The sequence below is a fragment of the Hetaerina americana genome, unplaced genomic scaffold (genome assembly GCF_022747635.1).
Source record: "Hetaerina americana unplaced genomic scaffold, ioHetAmer1.1.p SCAF_67, whole genome shotgun sequence".
Taxonomy (NCBI): Eukaryota; Metazoa; Arthropoda; class Insecta; order Odonata; family Calopterygidae; genus Hetaerina; species Hetaerina americana.
In genome coordinates this window covers 1061825-1078684 of record NW_027287283.1, presented here as the reverse complement: position 1 = coordinate 1078684, position 16860 = coordinate 1061825, and the positions used below count along the sequence as shown (strand labels likewise).

Below are 16860 nucleotides of genomic sequence, written 5' to 3'. Positions count from 1 at the left end.
TTCCCATACTTAATTCTATTACCTTAATTCTATTGAGTTAATGTGAGACGACCCATGTTTCGATGGGGATCATCGCTACCAGGGGGGGGGTACATTTCACAATGCTCGTTCCACCCTTCTTGCCTCGCACCTCCCTCGTCAAACACCAAAACTGTTTGAGGAACCTGTGAATGTATTTTCAACTGCTAATGATACTATGCATAGAAAACATGTTCGTGCTCTACATATATATATATATATATATATATATATATATATATATATATATATATATATATATATATATTATATATATATTAGAAGACGCAGAAGAAGAAGGCCACAGTAGTGAGAATAGGAACGTGGAATGTTCGGACAATGATGAGCCCAGTTGACGCAGGAAAGATCCAAGAGAAAGATCCAGAGCTGAAGAGGGACCTGCTGTAAAGTAGGATGTTTCTAAAAACCAACCTAACCGGTAGATTACCTAATAATAATAATAATTATATATATATATATATATATATATATATATATATATATATATATATATATATATATATATATATATATATATATATATATATATATATATATATATATATATATATATATATATATATATATATATACACACACACACACACACGAGGGTCATCCGGAAAGTAGTACCCGTTCGTGCCGCATGAAGTGCTGACGACGCGAGTAGCCGCTGGACGAGGTCAGATAGCTTCAGTGGCTTGTCTGCCTTCTCTGAGCCAAGTTGCGTGACGCTAGCATTGCCTGTGTTGTTTCTGTGATTGTTTACAATGTTTAAAAAAATTGAGACCGCCGCCAGTTGTGAAGTGAGGGCAGTGATTAAATTCCTCAATGCAAGAAACGTTCGCCCATGTGATATTCATCGCCAATTAAAGGAGGTGTATGGAGACAATGTAATGGACGAGTCGTCTGTTCGGCGGTGGTGTCGCAACTTCAACATGGGGAGGGGGAACACACACGACGATGAGCGTTCGGAGAGACCGTCTGTCATTACAGACCAACTGGTGAGCTCAGTTGACGAATTCGTGAGGAACGATCGGCGCGTCACAATTGATGACATCTGTGAGCATTTTCCCAATGTTTCTCGAACAATTGTTCATGAAATTGTTAAACACCATCTGCATTATGCAAAAATTTGTGCAAGATGGGTCCCTCGCGTATCTCAATGAGCTGGCGGCGAAGGACTATGCAGCAGGAATACAGAAACTTGTCACACGTTATGACAAATGCCTTAATTTGCTTGGAGATTATGTTGAGAAGTAGTTTAAAGTATCCTCTTTCAAATAAAATTTTTTATGTTTGTTAATATTTACTTTTGTGTCTTTATTTCACGAACGGGTACTACTTTCCGGATGACCCTCGTATATAACCGGCACAGGGAAAGGACCTGCTGGCCCCCCTACCCTGATGTGTGAATTTCACACGCCGTGAAGGGCTTAGTCCTGGGTGAACTCTACCAATACCTACCAAACCGACCTTCGGGTTGATTACTGTCTTTATGGTTATATATTATTTATATATATTATATATATATATATATATATATATATATATATATATATATATATATATATACATACTCATTCACATGGAGATAGATAAACGGAAAAAGGGTAGGAACACATAAAAAGGACGAAAACAGTCGAAGTACAGTAGAGTGGGGAAGGCGGAATCAGGCAAATCACAAGTGTAAAAATATTTCCTCTACCGAGACAAACTCCGGATCTTCTCCCCGATTCTCTGGCCAAGAGTAGCGTTAGGGGGGGTCTTCTTTTTTGTACCAAGGTATATACAAATTCGACAAAGTTAAGCCTTAAACCATAAAGAATATTTATGACTATCTCGTTGATACGTTCTTGGAAATGTGAACTCGCTTTGTGAAGGTTTTCGTTTTGACTGAGTGAGCTCCTACCCGGCTAGCAATCCTCTGAGCAGTCGATTATATACAAAGATATGTCTTGATATAATATTTGCTCAAAAAAGATTTCATCATGTATTAATTGAAATAAAAACCGTATGACTTATCCTAACATACTTATAAATGTTAATAGCAGCATATCATACTGTCGAAGCATGTAAAAACCAAGGTTTTAGTCAATACAGCGATTATCATTTTTGAGTCATGCATTGAAACAGACTGTAGAGGTAGAGGCATTTAACTGTACACTTCACACGAAAACTATACCATTGGACCGAAAGAACGTACCCGTTACAATAGAATACATAATTGATATTTTAACCAGAGGACATTTGTCAATGTACCTATGGTACTTAGATCCAAGTTTTTTCCTACGACAATTTTGCTAATACTCGCGTATCTTAACACACCCCGACTTTTGGGTTCCATTTGTATTCAAACGAGAATCGCATTTGGAGAACTTTCTCCTCTTCCCTGACGAAGGATATCTTATCTCATTGACTCTGGAGGCGTTCCCAGCCGTGACCCGGAATAAAACATTCGCCAGCCCCGCCACGACGACTGTCCTCCTCTGAAATGGGAAGCGACCTTCGAGTGCGCACGGCACTGCCTGCCTGCCCGCTGCCTTCGGATCAGGTCACGCGACGAAGGATGAGCAGAGTGACCCTTAAAAATGCGGAAGGTGGGTAGACTCGCACTCGGTGATTGCAATGATGGATTGAAAGGTTGCCCGGGGATACAGGGGCGTGCTCGAATTTAATTAACAACCGAGAAAAATATCATAATCGAAGCTAATATTAAATCGAAATGTGATTGAGGTTTTGTACATCTACCGCTTTGGACAGGTGAGCGACACACAGGGCTCTGGTTGGCTATAGGGAAAAAATAAAAAGAAACGCAGTGATTCGGCATTTTTCTTCTCCCGAAGAAGTTCGTCGAGAGCCGAACGATGATTGTCACTCACCGAAGGACCGCGTTAAAATGCGTCTTGTCACTCCTGTAACCCCAAATCGCTTTGAAGGTTGGATCTTTCCAAGTTGAGTGAAGAATCGATTCAATATTTTGTCCACTAATCACAGGAAGGGTGACGGAATTTGGACGGCGACAGACAACATCAGGAAATAATGAACTTCAAAACTCTGGTAAACCCCAAGCTCAGGGAAATTGACACGTGACTAAAAGCGTAAAATCACGAAAATATAGCAGCAAGGAAAGAATCACCGCCACTGGAAACTATTGGCGTATCAAAGGAATGCAAAAGTAAAATATTTTAACTTATTCACATAGTCTTCAACTCCCTCTCAGTATTTTCGTTCCCTGTCCTATCTTTTGACGATTCTCACAATTAGCGGAAACACTTTTTGATTCTGACGACGAAAGATATTTGACGGCTGTTTAGTTAAACGACATCGGAAAACTTTCTAACAGAGCTGCAGTTTTAAACTCGGGGGAACTTAGTATAATAACGCCTGGATGCCATGGTAATCCCATGTATTTTACTCCTCGGTTTCTACCTCCTCCAATACTAATAATAATAGCAAGAACGGGGGTTTGGTTGGATCCGGCCTCGGCTCCCTTCCCGCTCCGAAAACCCTGTTCCCATTCCTGCACGCCAAAATAACAGACTTTCCTCCACTTGGCTCTCGGGTTTCGCATCATGAGCAATTTAAGTACAGGCACCGCCGCCGCGGAGCGTTCAGACTGCACACCTCCTGACACGCTCTTCGATTCGAGTGATCGTGAAGCCAACGCCGGCTAACTCCCCTCGCTTCTTACCTTCCCGTCCCCCCCGCCCGCTCCAAATCAATCACCCCCCCCTTCAATCCGCAAGCGACCTCTTCAGTCGTGAGCACCGCCACATCCACGACTGCCTCCGAATGAGAGTATTCGCTCATTAACTCGGAGTCCGACTTTTTTCCTCCGCCCGTTCGAATTTCGCCGTTTTCCTGAGAGATACAGCAGACAGTACTAACATCTATATGCTCGCGGCCATGAACCTAGGCAAAATATTTTTTTTCTTCAAGAATATCTCTCAATTATTCGTTAACTCTTATTTTAAACACAACTTTTCAAAAGACATCTTTATAGTGTTTTATTCTTCCGCCCATTGTATCATCCTCAGGGGTTGATTACATGACGAAGATACTCCAGACGTTTCAAAGCCTTCGTCAAGAGGTAGCAGTACCTACAGCGGGTTTACCCAAGAGTTTCATGCAGATTCTGTAATGGGGAAATTTAATAAATTTATGGCGATTTCTGTTTCATTGCATGTATTAGTCAAGTAAAGAATGACCGATAAAAGGTCACTCGTTAAAATAATTTCAAACAGAATTGATTCTAAGATCAGAAAGTGAGAAAATCAATTGAAATACAGAAGGGGAAGAGTAATTGGGCGCGTGGCGAGACACATTTAACCGTGACAGAGGGAACCATGAAAGGCATAGATGCGAGTCCAATGAGCACGAAATCCTCACCTCGTTCCCATGCAAATTAATCACAGTCGGATGGGAAGGCCGCCATGGTACTTACTTATTAACGCGTAATAACGATATTTTCAATTTCAAAAGTTGAAAAAATATGAAATAGTAATAATTAGGATCATCATTAAAATATTTGCCAGCACATACGATTAAATTATTCCCAATCTTACCGCGATCAACAACACGTGGGTGGAAGAGTCCCCTAAGCTGGAAAGCGAAGGCCGAATGCGGAGAAGGATATAATGTTAGCGCGAAAGCGGGGATTGATATATTTTTCAGAGAAGGCAATATAATTGAGGTATTCTTAGAAATAATCTCTCCACTATTTACTGCGGAAGACTATTAATAAGCAGTAGGTACCTGGAATGCGGATCAAATTCTACTGATTCTGATGTTAGTTCAAGTTTAGTTCCTTCACCACACTGATGATGATTGCCGTGTTTGCTGAAATGGAAAGCACTGAGAACTCGGATTGAATGCCTGCTAAGTGTTCCGCAGTTATCTATTAAGTTATTTACTGGAAAATAACAATAAATGCACCGATTCCAAGAAGTACGGGTATTTCATTCCGTCCAATAGACCAAACCAATCAATCTACGGAGATGAACCCGAAGTTTGCGAAGTATCCCCGCATGAAGGTGGAAGGACCTCTTTCGAAGCAACGTCTTTGGCTTCGGTACCCTTACGTTCGCACGGCTTGGATGGGGAGTTTCGAAAGCAAGCTGGAATCGAGCACTGACCCACCGGTCCCGAGCGCCCACGAACTGAGGGATTTCACAATAAATAAGTGGAACCTTTCAGGGGTGAATCGGGTCAGAAGAATATGCGGGTCGTCCTTGAAGAACATGAGCTTCATCACACGGGTTGAAAGAAAATATAATAACAACACACAAAAGAGAGTTGTGACCATGCTTAAGTTCGGCTGCGTTTGAAATACGCAGCAAGTATTTGGGAGTCCATGGGAGAACATGTTAGATAAAAAGCTGGAAAAAGTTGAGAGAAAAAACCCCAAAGTTTTTCAAAATTGCAACTAGAGAAGAGTAAGCGTAACGGGAATGCTGGAGGAGTTATGACGGGAGCCCCTAGAGTCAGGAAGAGAGCATGTCATTACGGCTATTAGAGGGGTAGGGAACAGCCGAGCTTACTAGAGACTCCCAGCGCACTGTTACGGCCCAACATAGCAATGCATAGGCATATTGGACCACCAGGATAAAATAGAAGTGATAGATGCCACCACTGACAGATTCAAATACTCGTTCCTCCCTCGCACTGTACATAGTCATTACAAAATCAGGCCTACTTCCTAAATTCAAAAAGAAAATATTTTAAACATAACTCGAACACGGTCATTAATCCACGATGCAGATAGCCATGCATGCTTATAAGTACGCGTAATTATGTGAGTGCAAATATATACAATATTAACGTATTAGAGAATATTTAACCTAATAGGCATGTGCCCCAACCCACTCCCCGCCGCTCGCCCTTGCGGGGTATTTTGTGGATGTATGTGTGATTATAATGGATGATGCCGAATCAAGGCCCGGTAGGATGATCGTAAATTACTCCCGTTGCAAAAGAAAAAATGCGCGGAGACCGTTCGCTTCCGATCCTATCCCGCGGCGACAGTCTGGATACTCCGCTGCGGTGCGACCCGTCATCATCCCCTCCCTCCCTCTGGAGCGTTGCTTCCCCCGCCAACCCCCGTAATCGCGGCAGCAGAAAAATTATTGTCCCCGGCACGAGGAATCTTGGATCCCTTCCTCGCCTCCTCCGCGTAATTACCGGGTATCTATATGTTTTTTTGTTTTCCTTTTTCGTAGCAACCCGGGAGGTAGGCGGTGGCATTTTGCGACCTGATCGTCAATGGACCGATGGCAAATGGCCCGTCATGCTGCGGCGACCTCGAATGCGTTTCGCGGGGATGAGGGTGGACCTGGAAGACCTAAAGGAGCGGTGGGAGGGGCGGGGAAGAATGGCCATCGCGCCCAACTACCCTCTTCTCCCCATCGGTGCAGTGGCTGGCGTCCTCGGCTTCCCACGCCGACGACTCGCGTTCTCAGAAGTAGATTTCAATTTTAGTTCATCCCAAGGATGAGGTTAAATCTCATGATACAGCCTATACGTTAAACCCATGGAAAGCAGTCCCTGCAGAATGCCCGCGATGCGTGTGAGCGATTGGATTTTTAAGCACTGGTCCTTAGATGTCCAGACCGCGAGGCTATTATCACTTGATTAGCGCGCCCGGCTTCGCGTTTGTTTCACGGGAGATGGCGAATTAGTCAGTCGGGCTGGAACATCCTAGAGGCATAAGCACAGTACACCGGCCGTCGAATGGGACGTTGGAAGCCTTTGTGTCCAGGATGGGAGTGACAGAAATTATTCCGGCTCGGGCGGAATCAAGGGCGTACCAACTGCTTCTCAAAAAGTTAACCCTTTACTTCGCAAGGAAGCTTAAAACTCTAGGATACGGATATAAATTAGCCTTATTCGACATGTTTGCATTCCTGCCCGGCCCCACTCCCTCCCTCACCTTAGCTGGACATCCTCCCCAAATGATTATGGAACAGGGTATTCGAACCCCTTAGATGAATTCATCCTATTAGTAAACAATTAAAAAAAAACATGAGATGGTTTTTCCTAGGCTTGTAGTTTTTTAATGGAGTACAAAATATGCATCCAAATCTCCGAAAAAATAAAACTCGCGAGTGGGCCACGTATTCAACATTCAAATTCACCAGACATTAACCAACCCTCTTTTAATGAACACTTCCCTCCTCCAAAAAATCGTTTATTTTAACTCCATTGCATCTTTCCGGTCGCCATTCCCACATCATACACAGCAATCCCAGACGGAACAGGAGATGTGAAGGGAAGGAATGCGTGGATATATTCCGATACTCGAGCCCGCGGCTATCTCATCGAAAATAAATTATACGTCAGTGCTAATGTCAGGCAATTTGTTAAAGATTGCATTCTGTCCCCATCGCTTGTTACTCTCTGTCGCCTGGAAATTTCTTTTAATTTCCAGGCTACAGGAATTTTACTTCAAGCCTCGAAATTATCCATTCTGCAGTGATTAAGCCAAATCACATTTAAAATTAAGGAATAAATAAATGACAAAGTCGTTGGCGCGTCCTGCCGTACTTGGTAAGCGATTATGTAATAACTTTAATATTCTTAAAACTATTGAACCTACGGTTGAATCATCAAAGCGTTCCCGGCAATCTTCTGGAGTTCCCAAGGACTTCCTGAATCATCCCAACCATGAGTGTGCAAAATAAAATATTGCATATTTTGATGGGTATTTTAGGATGCCCAAATTTCAGTACGGGCAAAAATAAAATTTCCTTTCCCTACTTCAAACAAACGTGTAAAATGGGAGTAAATATAAGTATATCAATACCAAAAAAATAAACTCAACGAATTACAAAAAAATAATTCACCTCTAAAACATATTTTATTTAAAAATTATTTCTCATGTATGTATATATATATATGTATATATATGTATATATATATATATATAACATATTATATTACATATTATATATATATTAAATATTATATATATGTGTATATATATATATTACATATTATGTATATTCAGGGTTCGTCCGGAATATAAGTGTACTGATTTTTTCCCAAATCTCCAGGCGCGCCCAGCACCGCTCTGACGGGCTGCGATTGGAGGGGGGTATGTTGGCAAGCGACGCTGAAAAAGGCAGTCGGCTCTGAGCTGTGGTGTAGTGAGGAGCTCTGTTAACGCGAACCTCCACGCTCGACCTGGAGCAGCGTTATTCCATCAAATTTGCGGTAAAGCTTGGGAAATCGTCTACCGAAACTGTCGGTATGATTAACCAGGCTTACGGGGAGTCAGCCATGTCCAGAAACATGATCTTTCGGTGGCACAAGATGTTCGTGGAGGGCAGAGAAGAGGTCGACGACGAACCACGGCCTGGACACCCATCAACGACACTCACCGACGAAAATGTGCGAAAAGTTCGCGATGTACTGAACTCTGATCGTCGTCTTAGTGTTCGGATGATAGCAGAGCAGTGTAATGTGCCAAAAACAATAGTGCACGAGATTATTAGGGAGCAATTACAGATGCGAAAAATTTGGTTTGGCGAAAGTTGGTGCCGAAAGTGCTCAGTGATGATCAAAGACTCAATCGTTTGGAAATCGCGACACAACTAGCGGATCACTGCAAAAATAATCCACATTTTTTAGAGAACGTTGTTTCGGGTGACGAGACGTGGATCTTTGAGTACGACCCGGAGTCGAAGAGACAAAGTGCGGAGTGGCACACCCCATCATCACCCCGTCAAAAGAAAGCTCGCATGAGCAAATCTCGGATCAAGGCGATGCTCATTGTCTTTTTTGACAAAAGGGGAGTCGTCCACTACGAATTTGTACCTGAACGACAAACTGTAAATGCTGCATTTTACGTCCAAGTGCTCGACAGGCTTCGAAAACGAGTCGCCCGCGTCCGGCCAGCGATCAAAAACATCTGGCGGCTGCATCACGACAATGCGCCGTCTCACACCGCGCTTGTCGTGTCGGACTTCTTGGCCAAGCACGGCGTGGCAACGCTGCCGCACCCGCCCTACAGCCCGGACTTGGCACCACCGGACTTCTTTCTGTTCCCGAAGATAAAGAGGAGTTTGAAAGGAACGCGATACGGGACTTTGGACGCCGTCAAAGAGGCCGTGACGACGTGTCTTCGAGAGGTTCCCGATAATGCCTTCGCGGGAGCGTTCCAGGAATGGGAACGCCGCTGGAACAAGTGCATCGACTCACAAGGGTCCTATTTTGAGGAATATTAGCTTAAGATATGTAAAAGTGTAATACATTTTTTTCCTGAGCTCAGTACACTTATTTTCCGGACGAACCCTGTATATATATATATATATATATATATATATATATATATATATATATATATATATATATATATATATACATATACATATATACATATTTTTTGCCGAATACATGCACAATATTTAAATGCATGCTCCAATCCTAATAATCTGATATACTTGATATATTAAATTCATTTTTCCTCATATTGCGCTGAGGTATATTTATTAATGACCTTTTTCTGTGTGTTTCGATTTTAGATGTTCCCCTCTTGCTTGAACAACAGAATTAGGTGCCTACGTATTGCAAATGATTAATTTCGATCGATCATTTGGGTTAAACGCAGACGTACTATTATTTCGATGCTTACGGCTCTTAATGGTATTCCCTCGAGTCCGCAGTTGAAAGAATTACGATCAGGAGAAATTGATGGTTGCGAGCAGTAATGTTTCTTTAGGTGGAGTGCCAACGGGCTCCGGGAAAAAACCGGATTATTTTTGGAAAAACTCTTCCTATTGTTTTCCGGTGAAATAGGAAATTTTCGCGTAACGGGATGGAGAGCCGCAAACTCATTTATTTTAATTGCATAGTGTTTATTGTCAGTGGCCATTTCCTTACTCTTTTTTGTGACCATCGAATACCTTTTTTTCGTCAATGAACGCAAACGCACGCACGTGCATGAATTTTATTCCAGCGATGTCTGAATAACGGACGCCATGGCGTTGATGAATTCTGTGTCCGTGCAAACAATTTCTCACGTCGATATCGAGCCTTTCAACATCGTACGTTCCTTGAAACACGTATGAATCTGTGTAATGATCGGTCTGTATATTCCTTGCCGGTCCACTACTTTGAGATCTATCTCATGCCTATTAAGTATCGAGAAATGTAATTAGGCGCATAGAATGGGGACATTCTTGTTAGGAGGAGCCTCGGAATATTTCCCAAGCGTTTCGGTGAATGCAAAATTAACACACGCCCTAAAACAGCATGTGCAAGCATCTATTTCAAACGGGTCGAATGAAGTCCTACTTGATCTTCCACTGCTCGACAGTTTGTAAAATGGGAATACTCCCAGGACGTCATGGCGTTAAGCATTGCCATTATGTTTTAGGTTGCAGAAATAATACAACGGATTTGTCACAAGAAGAGAATCCTATAGCCAATAAAAAGAATTAAGAAGAACTCCAATACCGGTATTTCGGTCACCTGGTGACCATCTACGGGGAGAATCAAATGGGGCCTTGAATTTGGAAGACTATGCACTAGGCACTGTCCAAAGTCAAGTGGGTGTTCAGGTCGGGGGGTGGGGTATATATACCTGGAGGGGCAAGGGGGGAGGGGTTAAGTGATGGTCGGTTGGTGGGGGGGGGGGTTTGTTGAGGTCACGTGGGAAGGAGTGGGGGAAGAGTGGGGGCTGCCTATTTTTGAATTGCCTTTCGAAGTTCGAAAGTGAACTGTTGATGATGCCTGGTTTATCGTTCATACGTTTATTCTTGTTTAAGTGAATGTGTAAACTCTCGCATGCATCGAGTTTACAGTGTTGTATCGGTTTTAATAATGTTAAGTCGTTAGGAGTGATGGAGTGTCCAGTTTCAAAAATGTGTTCGGCGACAGCTGATCTATCGAAACGTCCGTTCTTAAAGTGTGCTATGTGTTCCTTAAATCTGATTTTGGGATTACGTTTAGTCTGTCCAATGTAGGAGAGTTGGCAGTGTGAGCAAGTTATTTAGTAAATACCCGATTTGTCTAACTGTGGTGTTATGTCTTTCGGGTTCCCTAAACACGTAAGAAGAGTGTTACGGTTCGAGTAAGTGACTTTGGTGCCAATTTGTTTAAAGACCTTATCAAGGCCTCGGGTTAATGTGGGGTGGAAAGGTAATGCGGTAAATTTATTATTGTTGTCTTCCCGTTGTGGTAGGAGTGTAGTATGTTTATTAGCAAGTTTTCTTTTTTGTTTCTAACTACTTTGTCTATAATTTGGGGTGTGTATCCGTTGTTAATGGCTATTTGTTTGATGTTTTCCAACTCTTTGAAATAGCGTTGTTTGTTGAGTGGTGTCGTCAGTAGTCTTGTGTATGAGAAAATTAAAAGCTGCCATTTTTGGGTAAAGGGGTGGTGTGAATCTGCTTTGATGTAGTTGTCGGTGTGGGTCTGTTTTCTAAAATGTCAAACTCTAAGACCTCTTGGTTTCTAATCACTAACACACTAAATCGAATGTCCAAGAAAGGCAGTGAGTTGTGTTGTTCGACTTCAAATGTAAATTTTATGGAATCGTGTTTTTTGTTCAGCCGGTCCAAAAAGTCATTTATGTCACACTTGCTGGTGTCAAAAATGGCAAAAATGTCGTCTAAGTATCTAAGCCAAGTGTTAGGGAAATAGTCAAACGTGTGTCTACAGTCTTTTTCAAAGTAATGTAGGAAGATGTTAGCGACAAAGCAGGAAAGAGGATTTCCCATAGCTGTGCCTTGCGTTTGTTTGTAAAAGGTTTGGTTGAATTGAAAGTATGTTATGTCCATGCAAGTTTTAGTAAGAGTAACGTATTCTTTAATTTCAATGGGTGTTATGTCTTTAGTGTGTAGCCAATCTGCGATGTTTTCAAGGGCAATATCAATGGGTACGCTCGGGAAGAGTTGTTCCACGTCAAAAGAGACAAGAATCTCATGGGGCTGGATGCGTAGGTGTTTTATGGTGTCGATGAAATTTTTGCTGTTCTTGACCCCGAAGGTTTCTTCGGACCTTAATTGTTTGTACTGTTTGGTGAGCCATTTAGCCAGTTTGTAGGTGGGGGAATTCAAAGCTGAAATGATAGGTCTCATTTTCTTAACGGCTTTGTGTATTTTTGGCGAAGTGTAGAGTTTAGGCACCATAGGGTTTTCCGTTTTTAAGGTGAAAGCATGCGAGAGTTTACACATTCACTTAAACAAGAATAAACTTATGAACAATGAACCAGGCATCATCAACAGTTCACTTTTTAACTTTGTTAGTCAATTTAAAAATAGGCAGCCCCCTCATAATAGCCACCACTCTTCCCCCACTCCTTCCCACGTGACCTCAACAAACTCCCCCCCCCCACCAACCGACCATCACTTAACCCCTCCCCCCTTGCCCCTCCAGGTATATATACCCCACCCCCAGACCTGAACACCCACTTGACTTTGGACAGGGCCTGGTGCATAGTCTTCCAAATTCAAGGCCCCATTTGATTCTCCCCGTAGATGGTCACCGGGTGACCGAAATACCGGTATTGGAGGTCTTCTTAATTCTTTTTATTGGCTATAGGATTCTCTTCTTGAGACAATTTCTTCAACAGCCAATAGCTCCACATCCTCTATTTTGAATACAACGGATATTCATGCCATGATTACTTCACTTATAAAAGTAGTTCTTCAAATCATAACTAACCCTGTCGATATACCATGAGCCCCTCCGCTCTAGCCGAAGCGGTATACCTCTTAATCACATGATTTGTGCATTTAAGTATTACTTAATGTCTCCACCAATTTCTTGCAATGATCCTTTTTTATTTTGATGGAAGATATAACGTATGCAAGTTATGATTTCCTAAATGGCTCAAAACCATTCTTACACGTCGAGTTGACACGTAAAAATGTCTCCACTCGTGTGTTTTTCAAAATTATAAATATTTATGGCAACAGATCGGTGGGCTAATATATATGTATTGCGTAGGCATGATGCCACTGCCCGTAGGTCTCTTGTAGAATACACTATTAATTTCACTGGGCAAAAATATCCCTCATACTCCCGATTGTTTTTCATCTCTTCATACAAAATGTGGTTGAATCGCGATAAAAATGTCACTCACTTCACCCTCCAGAAATGTATAAATCTAACGCCCGTGTTTCTGAAGAAAACCGCGGCCGATACCCATACGAGGGCACTTAAGGTAGGACCGCGTGGGGCCCATCGTATGAACCCTCAGAAGCAAGAAACTGGGGCCCGTACGAGATACGTTACGCTTATAACCTACATCTTGACACTACCTTTTTCATAGCAAGTTCTAAAGATTAACTAATTAGGAATGAATATCATTTCGAGGAGGAAATATTAATAGACTTCCCATTCCTTTCGATGAGCCTCATTGCTCCTCCCGCCAAACATTTCCAAATTTTCGGGATTAGGGATGCAAGGAGCACCGTCTAATTTTAGGTGATGGTGTGTGTATCCCCACAGGCTATTCGCCTCCTCTGCCGAAATACATTCTCTCTCTGGAAAGACCACCGCCTCCCTCCCACGAGATCTTATCTTCCGCGATGATGGATGCAGGATTTCGAAATAACCTCAAAATGGAGAGGAGCTATTAGGCATACGAATAACGAACGCCCCTGCTGCTACCGTAAGAATATCCTCATCCCTTCCGTTTCCTGCGTTCTGAGGCATTGCACCTCTGCCCTCGTCGCTTCTCCAACAACCTTCCTTCCTCGAGAGAGACAGTCACCGAATTTGGCGGACGCCGAAATGTCACGCAATTCGTCGGCGACCGAAGTGGCGCCGCGGAGACTCGAGCGGCTCCTCCCCGGGCGGAAATCCGCGATAGGCGAGGGGACGTCCAGTATTCAGTCATCATCGGTTGGGGAGCGAGTTTTCTTTTTAAATCGTCCGGCGCAGGCGATTATTCATTCTGCATTCGCCCCCGTCGACCGCCCCGCGTCCTTCTCTCTCTCAGCGTCAAAAGGGAGCATCCATTGTTGAGACCCCGCCCCCCCTCTGACGTCTCGAAGGCCGCCGCACGGCGATCGCTTTGGCCAATGCGATCGCTTTATCGCCCGTCATTATCCTCGCCCCGCCGGAGAATGTTCGCCGCTTCCAAGTGTGTGGGAAAGTGAGATGTGCGCGTGCGCCTAGATGACCCCATCGCTCGTCGCCGAGCGCCGTCCCCACACCCCGACCCGTCTCCGCCGCGGGGTCACTCGCAGTCGGTCAATCGAGCTCGCCCCGCGATGGCCCTCGCACTCTCTCGCGTCCGCCTAAGGTTACGAGACTCTCCAGCAAGACTCCCGGAATATGACAGCAATCACGAGATTCTGTGAAGTCCCGGGTTGAGTGAGGTTTCAATCCCGCTCTCCGCCCCCGTCGAAATAATTCGAGAGAAAAACTAATCTTTCCGAACATCTTGAGATAACATAAGCATAATTTATATGTTATCGGGTGCTGGGTTAATTCTGTTGTGGGGCGTGATGTCGGAGACTAATAATCGCACCACTTCGAGGTGCAAACGTGGTAATCCCAAGCAAGCATTAAGTACCTCAAACTCGTTATGTAGGTATCAATCTGGAAATGGAAAATAATATGCCCCTGATTGCCCAGTGTTTGTGTTGCTTAAGCACAACTCCACGGATCTTTCGGCTGTGCACATTTTATTTATTTGGAGACCTGAACGTTTTTTCCCAGTATTCAGTACCAGATGACTGCTGACGCAAGGATGTATATATACCCAAAACAGCTTTAAAATCTTTATTAGAAATATCAGCGTGTTTTTCCTCCATGATTAAATCGTTATTTTTCGCATTCTTTATAAAAAACTTAAAACAACAATAAATCAAGAACTTATTCTTATGCATGCATTTCAATCTTTTTTTCTTCATTCATAAGTATATAAGTATGATCAACCGTGACAATCATCTTATTCTCCGCGCCATCACGCTCAGAAAAATAATTTTTTTAATTTGTCTTTTAATGAAAACGGCAATGTGTTCAGGAATTGCCTACCCCCAGTATTCTGATTAGGAAAACGTGCTATACCGACCTAATGGACTTAGTGTTTATTTAGTTAATTATTAATTTGACCCATTAACATTATTTTAAGTTAAATGGCAGATTTAAGTTTTTTTGATGCCATATTCGATATGATGAATATAATGAAACACGTAATCTGAAGTCACTTACTTTTTTATCCGTAATGTCTTCATAATAAATTAATCAATTTCAATCAATTTTTAAGGCATGCTCAGAAGACTCCCTGCCCACCACTAATATTGCGTAATATTGAATCATCAGTGAGAAATTCCTTATACTTTAAAAAATGTAAAATGGCTGAGCGTAGTAGCAACATTCTCTACATTTTTTCGGCAGTATTATGACAGCTTTAGAAAAAAGTAACATAGACAGCATGGGAGTCATTATATTAAAACGCACTATGAAACTTATTAAATACGATTCCCATTTCCAGTCTGGTATTACGATTTGATGACATTTTTAGGAGCGCTTTCGTGAAAAATAATTGCTTTGTAATCACTACCGTTCAATGCCGGACTACACCTACGTCCAGCGAGGAATTGCACAGAACATAGTCACATGGTAGTCTTTGCAAATAGGCTAGTCCTTCCGGAATATCCCCCCCTCACGCACCACCGGGGATGGTCGTTTCAATCGCGGGAAAAGGGCGAGGAGCAAGGGGCAAATCCATCCATCGCTGCCCTCCCAAAGGAACACTCACCCTCTCCGCTCCTCTTCTCGTCGTCACCCTCTCGTCCGCGGAGCAGCCGCGAGATGGCACTGACGGACGGGGCGCTGCTCCGGTCACAGATGCCGTCCTTGATGAGCCTGTGGGAGGCAAGGGAGTGATTGCTCAGATCAGGCCTGGGCTCACTTTTGCAGGGTTAGAGCTCAGAGCCACAGATACGATTGAGTCAAGGGGTGGGGTAGCACGTGCATCGAAAATTATCACTCATAATTTTTAACGCTAATCCAATGGCGTCGTGGTAGTCCAGGAGGTAGAACGCCGAATTTTTGACCGGAGGTCTCGGGTTCGATTCCGAAAACCTCCGGGTACTCGAGCTGCGTGATTTTTCCGGGTTCCAGTTCTTTCTGGGGAAGCACAGGCGGCAAAGGGAAAGGAGCTGGACCCCCTTATTACCCTGATGAGTGAATTTTACACGCCAAATAGGGCTCAGAACTGGGTGAGATCCACCCTCAAGTCATAAAACCAACCTCCGGAGGGATAAATGAGCTTCGTTTTTTATGCAAAAGAGTTATTTGATATTCAATACGAGGACTCTTAAATATTATTTTCAAATGATAGTTAGCTATATCGGATTAGAAAACTATATTAGTACTGATGGTTATCCTCTGTTCATCAGAGCGGAAATTTTTGTTTCTAAGAAATAAATACTAATTTGCCTCACCGTGAATACGCGTTGAGATGTAAACCGTTTCAAATAATCTGATTTCTAAATTAATCAGATTATGGAGGCAACCTGTTCACTTCGTGAAATGTCACTAAGAACGAATGGAGAGTCGCTCGGTTGTCGGAAATTCTGATTTGTTTAGTTTAGAAAACAAAGATCGCATGCCCGACTGAAACTACGAGACACAAATCGTGAGGTCAATCTTTTTTAAAACCCCCACAACGAGAAGTTAAGGGAAATTGACTGCGGTGCCGAACAATTTAAGGAATTCTGAAGTGTTTGCATTGTCCAACGTAATCAACTATACTGTTGTGGTCGAGAAATTGTCCAGAGAGATGTTGGGATGACAACAGTAAAAATCACACACGAACATTTGAACCACCCGAAGATAAAATAAAACCTAATGCCAATAAACACATCACACCGAACG

At 42.9% G+C, this 16860-nt stretch overlaps 1 protein-coding gene across 1 annotated transcript in view; it reads right to left on the bottom strand.

Moving 5' to 3' along the window:
• The window catches only part of LOC139696076 (protein gooseberry-like), a 166125-nt gene that overhangs the window by 97999 nt on the left and 51266 nt on the right, over positions 1-16860 (bottom strand). Inside the window, exon 3 of the mRNA XM_071594700.1 lies at positions 15740-15846. Within this exon, the coding sequence (XP_071450801.1) occupies positions 15740-15846 (107 nt within the window). The remainder of the gene's footprint in view (positions 1-15739; positions 15847-16860) is intronic.